Source organism: Parathielavia appendiculata (assembly GCF_033297405.1).
Source record: "Parathielavia appendiculata strain CBS 731.68 unplaced genomic scaffold N657scaffold_1, whole genome shotgun sequence".
NCBI lineage: Eukaryota > Fungi > Ascomycota > Sordariomycetes > Sordariales > Chaetomiaceae > Parathielavia > Parathielavia appendiculata.
The window spans coordinates 1755675-1772650 of NW_026944220.1; the positions used below are offsets into that span (position 1 = coordinate 1755675).

The window sequence follows — 16976 nt, forward strand, 5'->3', positions numbered from 1 at the left end:
TCCTGATCTTTGGTGGTGTCTCTGGTATGTATGTTTCGCGTCCATGCTTCCTGGCGAATACCTCGGGGGGGCCTGAAGACCATCTCAGTTAACCCCTTTTCCCAACAATGCCCGTGAAGCCAACCACAGCCCCAAGATCAACGCGTAGCCCAACCGTCGCGCAAGCCTACAGGTACTTGCCACTCTGGAACCTACCCCCAAAGTTCGCCGCCCTATTCAACAACTCCTTCCGCTGCGCGTTGCTTATCTTCCCGCCCACTTTCATGTCCTTTTCCCAGTCAAAAGCGCGCTTGCTCGGGTCATCCTCCTCGTCATCCTCCTGATCACCACCAACATTGCCCCCCCACTTGGTCTTGTCCCCTTTGCCAGACACGACAGCAGCAGCGCCTTTACCGGTCGCCCGTTTCGCGGCCTGGTGCTCCTCCATCAGGCTCCTCCCCCTCGTCTGCTCGATGTAGGACCGGATGCGCGCCTCGTCCTCTTTTCTGGCGCTATGCTGTTGTTGCGACGGTCCCGCGGTGGTGGGTTGGGCAGAAGAGACTGGGTTGTTGGGATCTGCGCGCCCTAGCACGGAATTGGCGAGCCGGCGCGCTTTTTCCTCGGGCGTCTCTGTCCAGATGGAGGATATGCCTGCTGGCTTGACCTCTGTTGCGGCGCGGGGTCCGCTAGCGAACTTGCGCGCTTTGAGCTTGGTTGGGTCGGGAGCGCGGGCGCCGCTGCTGGCCGGGGGTGCCAGCATCCAGTCGTCGCGTTTGGGAGCAGCTGGGGTTTCGAGTCGGGATGTGCTGATTGCAGGGATGGTTGGGCCGCGGGATTTGGAGTTGGTAGAGGAGCCCGGCAGCGCCGGGCCCCATTCGTCGTCGTCGTCGTCGCCGTCCTCTGAGGAAACTGGGTCGAAGGCGGGACCGGTTGGTGGACGTTCGGAGAGGGGCGCAGGTGGTGGTGCTGGGCCGAGGACGCGCTTGGGTGGTGGCACTTGGCCGGCTGTGTCGTGGTCGTCGGGGTCAGAGTCGAGGGCAATGATGTCGCTGTTTGCTTGCGCTCCAGCTGGTGGGAACAAAGGTCCTATTGATCGTTTTTTGTCGGCTGATGCGACGGCAACGGTGTTTGCGACTGTCGGTGGCAGGGGGGGGCCGACTGTTGGAAACGGTGGCGGCGACCTTTCCTCCGTGTGATTGTTGTTTGTGGAAACGGGCGCGCTGGGACCAAAGCCGTCATCTGAGTCATCATCTAGAAGTATCTCATCCTCATTGTCTCTGCGCGACGTCTTAGGCCGAAGCGAGCCAAGCTCCGAGTCATCTTCACGCTTGCGCTTCTGGAGGTGTGGAGGGAGTTGCGGGCCGATAGACGCCATGGCATTCGTAATCAGCTCAAGTTAGTACCATGAGTTGGTCGCGTCGTGTAGTCAGCGAGTTTACAACTGCAGTGCGTGCTGTCGACCGTGATGCGACGCTCTGGTGGAAATCGTCTCGGAAGAACCTGGAATGTGTTGAGCGTTTGTCATGATGGTCAACGACACTTAGAGTTTGTTATCGATAGTGGAGTTAAGAAGCCTGGCGCAACCGGGCTAGCGGCTGCCAGCTTGAGAGTTGGGCCAGTTACTTTGTATGGGGATGTGGGTCTGAGATTGGGGCGGCAGGGGAGCTGCGTAACTGAGGTGCCGGCTGCTGAGAGATGAGAACTTGCAAGTTGCAACATCCAGCCTCGATGCGCCAGACGCTTTAGACAAAGCGGGGCACTGGGCTCTCTGTCTCAATACAGGCTGCTTCGAGAGCTACAACTGCGGCCAATTGTGCATTTCAATCTGTTCCAAACTACTCGCTGAACGTGCGCCGCTCCTCCCACCCCGCCGAACCTGGAAGCTTACGTGCCAAGACAACCGAATCTCGAGCTCAAAGTCCCAAGGGTCCTCCCCTAGGTGTGATAGGCGCATTCGACCGGTTTCTCGAGAGCGATGCGTCTCATTCTCAACGCCCGATGAGTTTGAGTCAAGACCGGGAGGACAATGGCCCCCCGGGCGTAATGGCCGAAGAACTGGAAGTGGCTCGCGCCGACGGCCAGAGCTCGAGCTCGAGCGACGAAGACACACTGAAGAGCAATCAGGATGAGGACCACGTTGCCGACATTCTCGAGGATGATAAGCCGTCCATCGACTCCCCTTTGCCTTCCACCGGCCCCAGCTCCATCGCCCATCGCTACCGTGAATTGCTGGAGGCCCAGCATGAGGGAACGTCGGAAGATGGGGCCGCCGACGCCATTTCCCGATCGGCTGCAAGCCCTCGGGACTCCATGCTGTCCGTTCCAGATGATCTGCCTTCAGTTCATGTGAGTTGGGCACGGGGAACTTAAGCTCAATGTATGCTAACCACCTACCACAGGGCTCCGTAGTATCCTCGCCCGGAAGCAGCAGACCGCCTTCGCTGGCCCTCCGCCCTGGCCTAAGTCCGACACCGTCTTTCCGGCCCTTCGATCAAAGATTTCAGTCCCGTATCTCCTCGCCGTACCTCTCATCCCCCAGACCATCTTCCCCGGCGTTCCTGTCGGCTCACAGTCGGAATGTCTCACTCAGCAGTCAGTTGCTGCTAGATCCAGGGGACACTGAAACCCCGTCCCCGCCATGGGAAGTTGTGCGGTGGACAAAGCTCAGGAAGCTCAATGGCCAGGTGTTCTCCGAGGCGGGCAGGAGGAACTTCGGTTCTCCCACATGTCTTGCAGTCTCCGCCACGATTGTGTTGGGCACCTCCAAAGGCATCATCTTGGTGTTCGACTACAACCAGAACATTAAGATGATTATTGGCCCAGGGACAAAAGGTTGGGATCCCGGTGCCCGTTTGTCGAGGCTCGTGTGGTTGACTTTCACCAGCTGTCGAGTCCGGTCCCATTACCGCGATTGCAATCTCTGCGGACCATACCACCATCGCAGGTGGGCACGCAAATGGCAACATCTTCACCTGGGACACTGCACGAGCCGCAAGACCATTTCTCAGCATTCCACATCTGGACCCGGCGTACCTACTCAACAAGACCGCCGACGGCCACGTGCCAAACGTCAAGATCACGCACCTGGGCTTCCTAGGCACCCGGCATACGGCTCTTGTTTCGGCTGACGACCGAGGGATGGCCTTCTCGCACCTGGCCACCAGGGGCACAGGCGCTCTGGGTAGAACTGTGAAGACGAGTAGGATACTGGGCCGGTACCCGGACTCAAAACCGCCACCCGGAAAGACGCTGAAGCCCAGCACCGTCCTGGCGTTCGCCGCTCTGCCTCTCGGCAACGTTGAGATGGCCACGGATACAATGGGGCTTACCGCGATGCTCACGCCCTACTTGCTCGTCATTGTTTCGACTACCCCTATCGCCCAGACCCAACACAAATCTGCTCGGCCAAAGGAAGTTGCCGCCCACAGCGCCATGACCGGGTGTTTGGCCTGGTTTCCCGGCGTCAAGCTAAAAGTGGCTGACCCCGTCACTGGAAGCCGAATCTCCAAAGTCAAGTTGGTTTACTGCTGGTCAAACGTCCTCACAGTCCTGGATGTGGAGGAAGTCGCTTCAGAAGACAAAGACAAACCGCCTGGTTTCAAGTTTAGGGCACGGAGCCGGTGGAAGTGCGAGGAGCCCATCGTCGCCGTGCAGTGGCTGAGTCGATCTGTACTGACCGTCTTGACCATCTCGCAACGACTGATTGTGCTTGAGGATTGGAGCATGCGCATGACTGAGGCTTATGACCTCATCCACAAACACATTTACCACGTTGATCTGTTCTCGAAGCAACTCGGCGCTTTAGTAGAGCAGCTTGACGAGGAGGACCCTTCCATGCATGGAGTGGTCGCCGATGCGTTCTACATGAGTTTCAAAACTTACAAAGGGCGTCTCTTCCTTCTAGGATTCAACGACATATCAATAGGGGCCTTGTCCAATTGGGCTGACCGGCTCATCGCGTTGATGGAGAACGGCGACTATGTCGGCGCCATCAAACTCGCCACATCGTACTACACTGGAGACGCCAATAAGCTCACGGTGGGGCTTCCGGAAGATAGCCAGTTGAGGCATTCCATGGTTCAAGATAAGCTCATGGAGATTATAAGCGCATCTCTCAAATACGTGTTTGGCCAGAGGCATAAGAACAAGGATTCAGTCGATGACAGTCATCTGAGGGAACTAGCAGAGACATGCTTCGTGGCCTGTCGGAGTGTTGAGGATGACGACTTTCTCTTCGACGAGGTGTACGAGTGGTATGAAGATGCCGGCTTCGAAGGCATTTTCCTTGAGACGCTGGAGCCTTACATCCTTGACGGATCCATCAAGGCAGTTCCGCCCGTTGTGGTGAAAGCGATGGTCGGTCATTTTGTCAGCAAGGGCTGGGAGAGCCGGCTCGAGGAGATGATCTGCCACATGGACACTACCACACTCGACTTGGACCAGGTCACGCTACTTTGCAAGCAGCATCGCCTGTACGATGCCTTGCTCTACGTCTGGAACCAAGGGTTGAACGATTTCATCACACCCCTTGTTGACTTGCTCTCCCTGCTAGTGCCGCTCATGCAAAACGGCCAGTATTCCGGCAGTTCGATGGAAGCAGAGATCTACGGGGTGAACGCGCTCAAAATCTTCCCCTACCTCTCATATGTGCTCACCGGACGAGTCTATCCAACAGGCGAACCACTTGCCGAGGATGTGGCGCAAAAGGCAAAGGCCGAGCTCTACTGGCTGCTGTTCTCGGGGAAAAGCATCACCTGGCCGAAAGGCAGCACCAGGCGGCTGCTCACTAGGCCTAACCAGTCGCAAGAACCGTCATTTCCCTACCTCCGATTAATTCTGAACTTCGACGCCGCCAGCTTCTTGAGCGTTATCAATGAAGCCTTTGAGGATTCTTTTCTCAACGACTCCCCAGAGAAGTCGAACGGTAGCTCTGGGCGGGACCTACCAGAGGAGCAAATATTTGGCTTGACAGTAGATCGGCAGTACATTGTCTCAATTCTCACAGAGATCATGAACCCGGCCGATTTCTCCCCCAGCGAGACCATCTATCTGGACATGTTCATTGCCAGGAATTTGCCAAAATACCAGCAATACCTTCTGTTCCCAGGCTCAACGCTAACCAAAGTTCTGGTCGGGCTTTGCAAATACCCAAGCGGTGATCTGGCCGAGGATGCACAGCTCAGCGCAGAGTACCTGTTGTCGGTCTACCAGCCCCCGGACCTCACAGATCTCATACCGCTACTCAAAGAGGCTGGTTTCTACCGCATATTGAAGCGCATCTACAGAGGCGACAAGCAGTACGGGAAGCTCATTCAGACCTACTTTGAAGACCCAGACGACCAGGAAGCTGTCTTTACTTGCATCGATGTCTATCTGCGACCGCAAGCAGGCCTTACTCGGCGGCAGATCCAGGACGTTCACCAGGTTATCAAGACGCAGTCGGCGGAATTCGTGCATCTCAACCCCGCTACGGCAGCCAGGACGATTGCAAAACATGCCCCGGAGCTGCACCAGTATGTGCTGGACTCGGTGCGTGCAGAGCCTGATCTACAGTACTCGTACCTGAGGACAATACTGGAGCCTGAGAAGGACACGACTCCCGGCCGCTCGACAGAGCGAGATCTGGTCGAACAGTACGTACGATTGATGTGCCAGTTCGACCCGGCGCACGTGTCGGATTACGTCGGTTTGGTCCAGTCCTCCAACCTGAGGCTTGAACAGCTTCTTCCGACCATGGAGGAGACGGGGGTCATCGATGCGGCAGTCATCCTTATGGCAAAAGAAGGCCAGATTCAGGACGCCATGGGGCGGCTGCTGAAACATCTCGAAACGCTAGAGTCTGCACTGCAGGGCCTTCTCGCAGGGTCTCAGCCTAACGCGCAGGATGCGCAGGAGTCTGCGGAAGAATTGGTTCATGCCTTGCGCAAGTTCGTCTTGGTCGGCATCTGGCTCTGTCAGGGACAAACCAAAACCATACGCGCCGCAGCTGGTAGGCGAGGACAGAAATTACCAGCCGGCGACACCCTCTCGGCCGATGAGAATCTCTGGCTCGGCCTAATCGACGCCTCAGTCCAAATTACCAGACGACTATCCTCGTCTCTTCAAGACCTACCAGAAACCGTTCTTCCCTTCACCAATGGCGCCACCCACCACCACCCACCTCGACTCGACACAGACAAACTTCTCACTCTCCTCCGATCCCTCGTCCAAACGACCTTCACCGCCCTCCTGACCTCCACCTCGGCCTCCTCATCCCTCCCACTACCCAGCAGCACCCCCAACAATACCCCATCAACCGGACCGGTAACAACGCTAGGCGTCGGAACAAACCTCTCCTTCCTCCGCATCCTCCGCGCCTTCCTCACCCGTGCAGCGGCCTCGTCCCCGAACCTGGCCGACCTGCGCGCGGTACTGGCGTCGGTTTTTTCCGCGTACGCCTACGAGGAGTCGATCCTGCGCCTGTCGAACCGGCTGCTCGAGCGCAGCCTGTTTGTGAGCGTCGAGAAGGCGGTCGAGCTGAGGCAGCGCGGGTGGCGGTCGAGGAGTTCGACTTGCGAGGGGTGTGGGCGGAGGGTCTGGGGGCCTGGGGTGCAGGGCGGTAAGGTGTATGAGGCGTGGGAGGAGAGGGAGGAGGAGAGAAGGCGGTTGAGTACGAATAGAAAGGGAAGAGGGGTTGGGGTTGGGTTGGGCGGTAGTGGTGGTCGTGATGGTGAGGGGAGAGGAGGTGACAGGGTGGATGACGACGGGGAGGAGTATACTGGAAAGGGGAAAGGGAAGGGGAAGGGTTTGAGTCTGGGTGTGAGGGAGGATAATCAAAGCGAAGGGGATGGGGAGGGAAAACAAGACCCCAGGGAGGAGCTGGGCGGAGAGGAGGTGAGTCCCGCACAGACGGACCACCAACAACCGGCGCTGGGACCGCTGGTTCTGCTGGCGTGCAGGCATATTTATCACCAGAGCTGTCTGGGGGCGCTGCTGACGAAAGATGGATCTGGCAAAGAGAGCGGGTTTAGGTGTCCTATTGATGGGTAGGGATAGATGGCTTTGTCTGTGTAGCTTGGGCATATGGCAATGTGTACTACCGCCGTAAACCTGCGCCTATAGCAGCCTTTCGGGTTTCCGAACTGAGCGAGTGTGCTTCAAACTCGCCCTGTAGAATCTGATCCCCATGCCCCATGATGAAGGTGGCGCCAGGCGGTTCTGGGCAGCGCCAAACCCCGCTGCGGTTTCTCCAAGGGTCTGTCGATCAGTGGGCCCGCTACTGGAACCCGCGGCCCCGCCTGAAATACAATAGTACCGTACATACCTTACGGCAGGGTGGCTCGCTTGGGTACTGTAACGTTATCGATTGCATCAACATCGAAGCTCCCAATAGCCGTTTCGTTTCTCAATTCAACATCAGCTCTGCACTTAGACGTCCAATCAAACCCAATGGCACTACCATGCCGATGATATCAGAAGAAGGCGTCGACGAAGACGCCGTCCGTCTCCACGACAGAGACGGCAACCGTCTCTTTTCCCGCCAGGACTCATCAAGCTCGAGCAACCTCCCCAACGACGAGCACGGCAACGAACACGAGGACGAGGAAGGAGCCTACTCCTCCGCCTCGGACTCAGGCACCGAAGGCGACGGAGACGACGACGAACACCTGCCCTCGCAGCCGCCAATATCCCGAAACACGTTCGCACCGCCCTTCTACGGCCGCCCACCGACGCCGCTACCACCTTCTCCATCCCTCACCTCCCTGCTCCGGCCATCACGTCCGACGACCCCCGACGTGTCCGACGACGATGGCGGCAACGGCACCGGCACCGGCGGCGGAGGAGGCGGCACGGGCCACGCGGGCAGCGAGGGACCCCTCCCGCGGGCCCGCCCCAAGGTACCGACGTACGAATACTACGGCTTCGTGCTCTACCTGTTCAGCTCGCTGTCCTTCCTGATCTACCTGCTGTGGAGCTACCTGCCGTCGCCGTTCCTGCACGCGTTAGGCATCTACTACTACCCGAACCGGTGGTGGTCGCTGGCGATCCCCAGTTTTCTGGTCATGCTGCTCGTGTACATTTACGTCGCGCTGGCGGGGTACAACCTCGAGATCCTGACGCTGCCGCTGGAGAGCGTCGAGACGGTGGTGGATGAGGCGGCCATGGTGGCTGTTGTCGATGGGAAGGGGAGGATATTGAGGGGAGATAAGAGGAGGCGAAGGGCAGGAGGCGGGAAGGGGTCTGGGTCCGGGTCCGGGTTGAAGGGCGGCCGGGAGCAAGGGAGGGAAAAGCAGCAGCCTGCTGCTGCAGGGAAGGATGAAGGGGGATTGCAGGGGGGAAGCGGCTTAAATTGGCGGGAGGTTTGGAACGAGGGGACGGATGCGGTCATGGATGTGCCGTTGGCTGGGGTGTGCGAGGTGTTGTATAGTGAAGGGAGGGATTGGGATAGCGAGGTTGAGGGAGACGATGTGGTGATCACGAGGGTGTAGTAGGGCACGGCCTATGGTACGGCGTTTAGGTTGACGCTAGGGACTATGAAGAAATCCAGCCTTGATGATACCCTTTTTATTTTCTTCAGGGGTTTTCTTCTCCTGAAATCGAACATCGTCTACAGATAACTTGGACACAAGGAAGTACTCGGACAGAGACGCTGTTCAAGGCAAGACATATCCATATCACATTCTCTAAGGGAGCTAATCCTTGCATTCCGACTGTCCCCTCGACCAATATCAGCTGTTTTGTGAATGAATTAGTCCATTGAGTCCAGTTCTCGTTGCGTTCCCAAAAAAGAGTGCCAAGCCTGTTCCATTGTTTAGCCCCACATACCACAACAGCTCTAGCTGCATTTCAATGCTTCCCTCTTCCTCAGACTTGGAGAACCAACTCCCATCGCATCTCCATCCGACACGTTAAACACGACAACGCGATATCGAGACGCGATTGCATCGTTAATACTGTCAACGTTGTCGCGTTATTCTAGAAACACGAAGTGCACACGACATAGCAACCAGATATATCCGGAGCATGTCACAACATCCGCTGTCCTCGTCGGTACAGCCGACGGATATCTACGGCGGAGGTGAGCTCCCCGATGGAAAAGCCGGAAGCTTTCATTAACTCTGCGCGCCGCCATTGCTAACTGGCGCTAGATGAGGTCTCGGCCCTTGTGCTCGATCCGGGCTACTGCAACTCGCGCGCCGGCTTCGCGGGTGAGGAGATGCCCAAGCAGGTGATACCGTCCTTCTATATCCACGCCAACGGCCGCGATCTGTTCGGCGACCCAATTATCACTCCACGCGCTGGTTTCGAAGTGCGCAACTACATGAACCGCGATAGCGTCGTCGAGGACTGGGATGCCGCCACTCGCATTTGGGAGCACATGCTTGTCAAGCGACTACAGCCCCCAAGACCGAACCCTGCCAGAAGGGACCGACCGAACGTGGGCGACGATGGCGATGTAGAGATGGGTGAGAACGAGGATGCCGTCGGCGAAATCGAGAAGCCCCTCGCCGAGAACCCCCTACTCATGACCGAGGCGCCCTGGAACTCGGGAAAAGCCCGCGAGAAGGCTATGGAGGTGTGCATGGAGAGTTGGAGTTGCCCGGCCTTTTGGCTCTGCAAGACTCCGGTGCTGGCTGCGTTTGCCGCAGGAAAGGCCACCGCGCTAGTGCTAGACGTGGGCGGAGCCAACACAAGCGTCACGGCCATACACGACGGCATGGTCCTTAAGCGGTCTGTCCAACGATCACCTGCCGCCGGTGTCTGGCTGAGCGGCCAGATCCGCTCCATGTGGAAGAACAGCGAGCCAAAGGTCGACATCGTGCCGACCTTCATGGTCGAGAACAAGAGGCCCGTCGAGGCTGGTGCTCCCCCGGATGTCCGGCTGCGCGACTTTGACTTCCCCATCGCCGACTCGTTCCGCGCCTTCGAAGAGGAGCGCGTCCTCACCGAGTTCAAAGAGTCGGTCGTCGAAGTATGGCGCGGGCCGGGCCGCTACATGGCCCCCGGGAACGAGGATTATGCCAGGAGCCAGCCCGGCCGCGTCTTTGAGATGCCTGACGGCAGCAACCAGATGTGGCGCGAACAACGCTACCGCGTGGCCGAAGGCATGTGGGACGAGACTGCGGCATACCCCGCTCTCGGCGAAGAGCCAGCTATATCCAAAGCACAGACGATCCCGGCACTTATCAAGGCGGCACTGGACGGCGTCGACGTCGATTTGCGGCCGAACTTGCTTGGCAACGTGGTCGTCACGGGCAGCACGAGCCTGTTGAACGGGTTCAATGACCGGCTCAACCACGAGCTCACCGGCATGTACCCGGGTCTGAAGATCAGGATCCATGCGGCGGGCCTGACCAGCGAGCGGCGGTTTGGCGCCTGGATAGGTGGGAGCATCCTGGCCAGCTTGGGCACGTTCCACCAGATGTGGATTTCGAGGAAAGAATACGAGGAAAACGGGCCGGGTATCGTGGAGAAGCGTTGCAAGTAGGGAGGCCGCATCAGAGCAGAGTTGCGCAGAAAGCTTGCCAGCGAGGATTGGGTTTGTGCTGGATGGTGGACTCAGAAAATTTGCGGGAGACATGGCGATGGCCGGAAAGTATGGCGTGCATGGTTTGCAGGTTGACCAGGGCAAGCTAAAGCCAGAGACAACAGACACGGGTAGTCCCTTAACACGCGGCAAGGAGTCACTGATTGTTACATTCAAGGTTCCGGAGAAGACTGAGAATTTGGTGAAGGGATGAGAAAACGGGAACCAATTCTGACGATATGGCAGGGTGTGTACGCTCTCGTGTGATGGACTCCTATCGAAGAACCGAGTGTAACACCACCGGTGGTTCTTGGGCCGGAGAAGCAGTGACTGAGTAACAGTCAAAGATGCACTCTCTATGACCGCTCTCACCATCCCCGCCACCGTGGCCAGACGTCCACCACCTCGTCGTCATGCCCCTTGTTCCGACTGTCTACGATCAAGTACCAATCAAAGCAGGCACCCGCAATGCAGCTGTGATTGGGCCAGACGCGGACTCTCTGTCCGTAGCCAAGCGGAATTTCGCCTTCTTTACTGCCTTGCCAGATCAGGATGCCGTGCTCCTGGCTGATGCGGCCAACCTGCCAACCGTTGTGGGCACGTGGGAAGTCTGGGCCTGGTGTCGGGTTACCCAGGCCCCAAGGCATCAGGAAGCCCCAACTGGAGTAGTCCTGCCCAGGGACCCTGCCTCTGTCAGCCACCGGCTCGCGGCCAAGCGCCAGGGTTCCGGCGTTGATGAGGGCTTCGGCGGTTCCATTGGCGCCGCGGTCGGGGTAAACTTGCTATATAGTCAGTATCTTCACGTCGTGGGGAATGTAACTGCTGCTGGACTCACGAGAAGCTACCTCGGCAAGCACGCTGATGGCGATATTATCCGCCGTCATTAGCGACGTGTCCCTAGCGTGTGTGGCCAGCTGCTGCATATCCAGCGTCGGACTGGCTCCTCGTTAGCAGCCAACCAGCCAACGATCAGCCTCCATCGAAAAAAAGGGCAAACTTACTACACACCAGCATGAACCTCCAACAAAAACCCCTCCCCACTCAATTCCCGCACCAACCCCTCCACCTCCCCTACCGCACCTCCTTTCTCCCTAGCAGCCCCGTCCAAAAACTCAGGCGCCTGCACCACCAGAGCCGTCGGCGTGGCACCAACAGATAACACCAGCGCGCTCTCCCGCTTCCTAGCAGCAACAACCTCCCTCGCAACATCCACTAGCCCCCGGACCTCGCCCGCCAAGTACCCCGCCACCTCGCCCGTCCCGCCCCTCGCGGCATAGCTGTGCCCCGCGTGCGAGTAGACGCCATGAAGAGTGCACAGCCCTTGCTCTTCGGCGGTCAAAACGGCGGCGATGAGGGTTGTGCAGGCCGGGGTGTTGGGAACCACGCCGGCGCGGCCGTAGGAGGTGTCGATTTTGAGGAAGATTAGGGGGCGGTGGTTGGCTGTGTTGATTAGGGTGGAGAGGGGCCCGAGTTGGGATGGGTGGTCGATCATGAGGGCGAGGGAGTTTGGGCCAAGCTGGGCGAGGAGGGTGGCTAGGCGCGGGGTGACGGAAGGGAAGAGGGGGAAGGAGAAGAGGATCTGGTGCGTGGTGTCAGTGAGGAGGTGAAATGACGTGGGGTTCGTAAAGGGGGAAGAAAAATGGGGTTTGGTTACGTTGACGGGACGACCGCGGGATTGGTATTCCTTGAGCAGGGGGAGGATGTTTTCTGCCTCGGCGATGGTTGAAATTATCAATGAGACGGGTGTGGTGAGGGTGTCTCCCACTTGGAGGCGGGTGAGTTCGGTAGTCTGAGAGGGCGTTAGAGTCGTTTTGAAGGGATATACAAGTACGGGGGGAACTGGCTTTGTGAGACTTGATATGAGCCCGCCACAGCAAACCGAGTCTCTGCGTGGCCTTAAGCATGCGCTGACAGTTGATTTCGAGCTTTGCAAGGTCCAACACGACCGAGGGAGTGGGCACTTCGTAGAGCGTCTTGCCCACGAATCTTGCCCGCAGCTGCTCCTTGAGCCTGGCACTGGGCGAGGTAGCTGCCATATTGTCTAGGTTGAAGCGTCTATTGAAAGCAACGTTTTTGGAAGACAGATAAGCAGACTCGACGGATGAACTGCGGGGGCTGACGGTATCACATAGTTCGCTCAGTTTGGGTCCACATCCACATGATGCTGTGCAGTGAGTTGGTTACTCTGGATCTTTGTATCAGAAATACTACCCAGTACCGAGTATAAAATCAGCACTTCCGAACAAATAGATTTTGCTGCGCAGGCAGTACTTCACTTCATCGCTTTACAGTCGGATACAGTTTCGGAAGAGTCGAACACGCTTCTCAATTGCTTCAAGACAGATCTTCTTTCAGACTTCCAACGTTGCATGTTGCTGGTGGACCGTGGGAGAAGTTGAGCGTTCGGCATCCAGTCCATCTCAATCGACCAATTTGGAATACTGAGGTGGGGCGGCGGGGCTATTGCAGGAGCGTGCCGAGCGTGCAGCCCCGCTTCAGCGTCCCAGACCCACCCTGACATGGCCGCGCCGCTCAGTCAATCTTGGCATCTGCAACCAGCGAACCTCAACTGCCAGCCGAGCTCATCCTGACTTCTAAAGAGAACCGCCGATGCCTTCCACTGCAGCAATCTCGTTACGCTGCTGAACTCGCATTTGCACTACGGGACCGCAAACCAAGTTTTGCCGCGCTGCCGATGAATATCATGATTTAGCCGTTTACACGTTCGCGCAACCTCGAGACCACTCGACAACCGATCGTGAAACACCGTCCCTTAGCCGACAATCTGGCATCCGCTACACCATGGCCAGAGACAACGAGTCCGAGTTCAGCGCGCTCAACGATGAGGACTGGAGGGTTCAGGAGCAGCGCGATGACGCAGCAATCCAGCAAATTCAAGAGGGCCTTGCCAGCGGCGTCGGCGAGTTTCTCTCTAAGATTGAGCAGGGCGCCGAATTCGACCAGGCCGGCAAAGCCGATGATGCTGTCGACTATGAAGACATCGATCTCAGCGACGACGACTTACCCGACGAAGAGGCTCCTCCAAGCGGCGCCAGCGGCGATGGCCCGGGCCTGACCGATGACAATGACGACGACGACCTCTTCGGCGAAAATCTCCCGTCATCCCCTGTGGCCGCTGGAGATTTTGCCTCGTCTCCCCACCCGATCGATGCCGATGAAGATGACCGCATGCACATCGACAGCCCCCCGCGCGAATCCCTTGAAGATCTCATAGCTCTTAACTTTGACCACGGCCCTAAGCCCAGTGATGCGAATCAGGATCCCAATATTCCCCCGCCCGCTGAGACCCTCATCGAGGCCGTGAAGCAGGCATTTCCGGGCTTCAAGGAAAATGCCGTGCTTCCATGGAACGAGCTCCTGCGCCCAAAGCAGGCCCACTGGATTTCCAAGAAGCCCGCCAAGCCCCCAAAACCGCTTGTGCCAACGAAGCTCAGCCTGGAACTGGATGCTGACCAAGAAAAGCTATTTCGCATTCCTGGACCGGCGTCATTGTCTGTCTACCAGAAGATCAGAGATGCCGAAGCACGCGTCCTCGTGTGCCTCGAGGAGCCCGAACCTCTGGAGCAGGCAGACCTTGAGGTCTTCAACCTAGATGACGAGGATGATGAGGTTGTGGGTGGCTACACCCTACGCGACATCGCCCTGGTTTGCGACGACTGGGATTCTATGATCCGCCTTGGCGACGCCCTCGCTGCACAAGCCCCCGCCCCCAACAAGGTCGATCACATCTCCGACAACATGCTCATTAAGACTGAGGTTGATGGAGATGATGAAGACTGGGACAGAATGTTCCTCGACGCCCCGCCTAAGAAACGGCGTCGCGAGATACCCAAGGGCCTTCCCTCGGTTCCCCGCTTTACTGCGCCCAATTTCGACAACTTCGAGGAGGCCACTTCCAAGCTCGCCAAGCGCGTGATCCTCGATATGAACGACCCTTATCTCCTCATCGACGATGTTGAGTCCGAGCGCGTCGCCAAGAGACGTAAAGTCCAGCACAAGACGGTACGCATGGCCAATGGCCGCCTTGGTCGAGAGTTGTCGCAGCGCTTCAATTTCTCGTCGGATACCGCCTACGACGCGTTGAAGGAGAACAGCCAGAGCAAGGTCCGCGCCACGCTGGCCTCCATCCCGGTTGAGCACAGCATGACGGCAATGAAGCTCTCATGGCCCTACTACAAGGTGAAGCTCTCGGCAAGCGACCCCCACAGCTACCATCGGCCCCAGTTCCACCCGCGAAAGGACGCCTTCCACCCGATCAGGTTTAAGCCACCTGCGATCAAGAAGAAGAAGCAACTCAAGGGCAAGCGAATCTGTGAGATTTTCCAGTCGTCGGCCGACCTCACCATGAATGACAACTCGATCGCGATACTCTTTGAGTATTGCGAGGAGATCCCCATCGTCTTGTCGAATTTCGGCATGGGCCAGAAAATCATCAACTACTACCGCCGCTCTAAGGGAACAGACGCGAGGCCCGAGAAACGGGAACTTGGTGAACCGTATATCCTCATGCCCGAGGACCGCTCTCCCTTCGCCATGGTCGGCCAAGTCCACCCCGGCGAGACGGTGCCCACGCTGCACAATCAGATGTTCCGCGCTCCCATTTTCAAGCATTCCCCGAGAAGCACCGACTTCATCCTTGGTCGGAGCAGCACAGGGAAATCGGGCTCCACGTGGTACCTTCGGAATATCGATCACCTGTTTGTGGTGGGGCAGATCCTGCCATCCATGGAGGTACCTGGGCCGCACTCCCGCCGCGTTACTAACATCGCCAAGAATCGGCTCAAGATGGTGTCGTATCGACTTCTGCACCGCAGTGACAACGTCACGTTGACCGACATTACCCGTCATATTGCCGATTCCAACGAGTCGCAAAACCGTCAGAAGCTCAAAGAGTTTCTAGTGTTCCGTAAGGAGCAGAGGAACTGGGTGCTTCCCGAAGGAGAGGAGCTCATGCCCGAATCCGAAATTCGAGGGCTCGTTCGCCCGGAAGAAGTTTGTCTCCTAGACGCGATGCAGGTCGGTGCCCACGAGCTCGAGAATGGCGGTTACGAAGTGAACGACGCCATTTTTAAAGACGACGACATGTTGGAGGGTGACGAGCTTCCCCCGGATGCTCTCGCTAACAAGATGGCACCGTGGCGGCTTACCAAGGCTTTCATCGACGCGAGCCATGGCAAAGCCATGATCGCCGTCCATGGCCCTGGAGATCCAACAGGCAAAGGCCTTGGCGTCAGCTATCTGCGAACTTCTATGAAGGGGGGCTTCCTGGAACAGCTTCACGGCCCGCTTGCCACGTCTGCTGACGCTATCGAACGCCAGCGAAAGGCTAATGGTGGCCACATGTACAATGTCAAAAATCAGGACAATCTCTACACCGAGTCCCTCCGCGACATTTGGACGCGGCAGAAGCAGAGTCTGGAGGACATTCAGGAGCACGACGACGACGACGTTCTCGCCCAGGAGGATGAAGACGAGCGGTTCAACGTACAGAACCAAACGGGCCCGACTGCAACCGTGCCTGACGGCGTGAGCCAAGTGAGCCAGAGCCAGGCTAGCGCCCTGAACTGGCGCAAGCTGAAGATCATTCGCGAGGTCAAGGGCGAGGATGGCCAGATCCAGACCGTCACGGAAATCGTGCATGACCCTGTCGTCATTGCGCAATACAGCAAGAGGAGGCGGCAAATGGAGTTTGAGAACATTGAGTGAGTACAGGGTGGCTTATTCCAGTAGAGACGGTACTAACTCGACACCCAGCATATACAACGTTAAGCTCACCGGCGACCCCGAGAAAGATGAACTTATCCTCGAGAAGTAAGTTGTCCTAAGCCATCATTTGAGTTACTCACATGGTGTTAACCTTCCGCAGGGCCCGCATCGAACAGGAGCGTCTGGAAAAGAACAAAGAGCGACGTAAGAAGCGCGAGAAACAGAAGAAGCTCCAGCAAAAGATGCGGGACGGCGGCGCCGGCGGCGACGAGGGCTCGCCCGAGCCGTCCACGGAGAAAATCACGGGCACAACCCGCAAGTGCGCCAACTGCGGCCAGGTCGGCCACATCAAGACCAACAAAAAGTACGTATGTCCTTGCTCCCAAAAGGAGACAGCCAAGGCCCCTGAGATGGAGGCAGGTAAAAGGGGTCAGAGTCTGTCCGGCATTCTTCCCTCCAAGTCTAGCAAGCGCGACTACAGTTATAGGCCCACCCAAGACCCCCGCCAGGGCGACAGGTTCTGGGATCCCCGAACATGGGATACGAAGGCCTTCCAAGACAAGATGGACCCCGCGCCTCTACCTAAGGGGAAGCAGAAACGACTTACGTGGGAAAACGATGAGAACGAGGGCTTCGGCGAGGAGTAGCGCTCCACCTCTGAGCCAGGCGCCTTAAACTCAGTCGTTTCCTTTCTCCTTTTTCTGTCCACTCTACTACTTTCTTAGCCTCGGCTTTACTCGGTATCCTCTATCCTGTCGGATAC

General features: G+C 57.6%; 6 protein-coding genes across 6 annotated transcripts; 4 read left to right on the top strand and 2 right to left on the bottom strand.

The window, feature by feature from the left end:
- Positions 1-115: 115 nt before the first annotated feature.
- N657DRAFT_585851 (uncharacterized protein) lies at positions 116-1385 on the bottom strand. Its single transcript, XM_062789793.1, has 3 exons — positions 1266-1385; positions 377-1028; positions 116-319 (listed from the first exon to the last, which is right to left on the bottom strand). The coding sequence occupies exons 1-3, from the start codon at positions 1352-1354 to the stop codon at positions 167-169; spliced, it is 894 nt and encodes a 297-aa protein (XP_062652408.1). The 5' UTR covers positions 1355-1385; the 3' UTR covers positions 116-166.
- A 300-nt stretch (positions 1386-1685) lies between these two features.
- Positions 1686-7110, top strand: N657DRAFT_608238 (uncharacterized protein). Its single transcript, XM_062790261.1, has 3 exons — positions 1686-2325; positions 2379-2811; positions 2864-7110. Exons 1-3 carry the CDS (start codon positions 1978-1980, stop codon positions 7006-7008), a joined length of 4926 nt encoding a protein of 1641 aa, XP_062652409.1. The 5' UTR covers positions 1686-1977; the 3' UTR covers positions 7009-7110.
- Positions 7111-7319: 209 nt separating this feature from the next.
- Positions 7320-8637, top strand: N657DRAFT_639124 (PIG-P-domain-containing protein). The gene has a single exon (XM_062791716.1). It carries the CDS (start codon positions 7419-7421, stop codon positions 8445-8447), a length of 1029 nt encoding a protein of 342 aa, XP_062652410.1. The 5' UTR covers positions 7320-7418; the 3' UTR covers positions 8448-8637.
- A 345-nt stretch (positions 8638-8982) lies between these two features.
- On the top strand, positions 8983-10447 carry N657DRAFT_560844 (Actin/actin-like protein; the record flags this gene model as incomplete). Its single annotated transcript, XM_062788011.1, has 2 exons — positions 8983-9037; positions 9108-10447. The coding sequence occupies 2 exons, from the start codon at positions 8983-8985 to the stop codon at positions 10445-10447; spliced, it is 1395 nt and encodes a 464-aa protein (XP_062652411.1).
- A 202-nt stretch (positions 10448-10649) lies between these two features.
- On the bottom strand, positions 10650-12646 carry N657DRAFT_660259 (uncharacterized protein). Its single transcript, XM_062795033.1, has 5 exons — positions 12331-12646; positions 12141-12275; positions 11488-12065; positions 11322-11422; positions 10650-11264 (listed from the first exon to the last, which is right to left on the bottom strand). The coding sequence occupies exons 1-5, from the start codon at positions 12520-12522 to the stop codon at positions 10855-10857; spliced, it is 1416 nt and encodes a 471-aa protein (XP_062652412.1). The 5' UTR covers positions 12523-12646; the 3' UTR covers positions 10650-10854.
- Positions 12647-13288: 642 nt separating this feature from the next.
- Positions 13289-16860, top strand: N657DRAFT_562173 (TAF1-like protein; the record flags this gene model as incomplete). The annotated part of the gene is made up of 3 exons (XM_062788116.1): positions 13289-16209; positions 16262-16318; positions 16374-16860. 3 exons carry the CDS (start codon positions 13289-13291, stop codon positions 16858-16860), a joined length of 3465 nt encoding a protein of 1154 aa, XP_062652413.1.
- Positions 16861-16976: the final 116 nt, after the last annotated feature.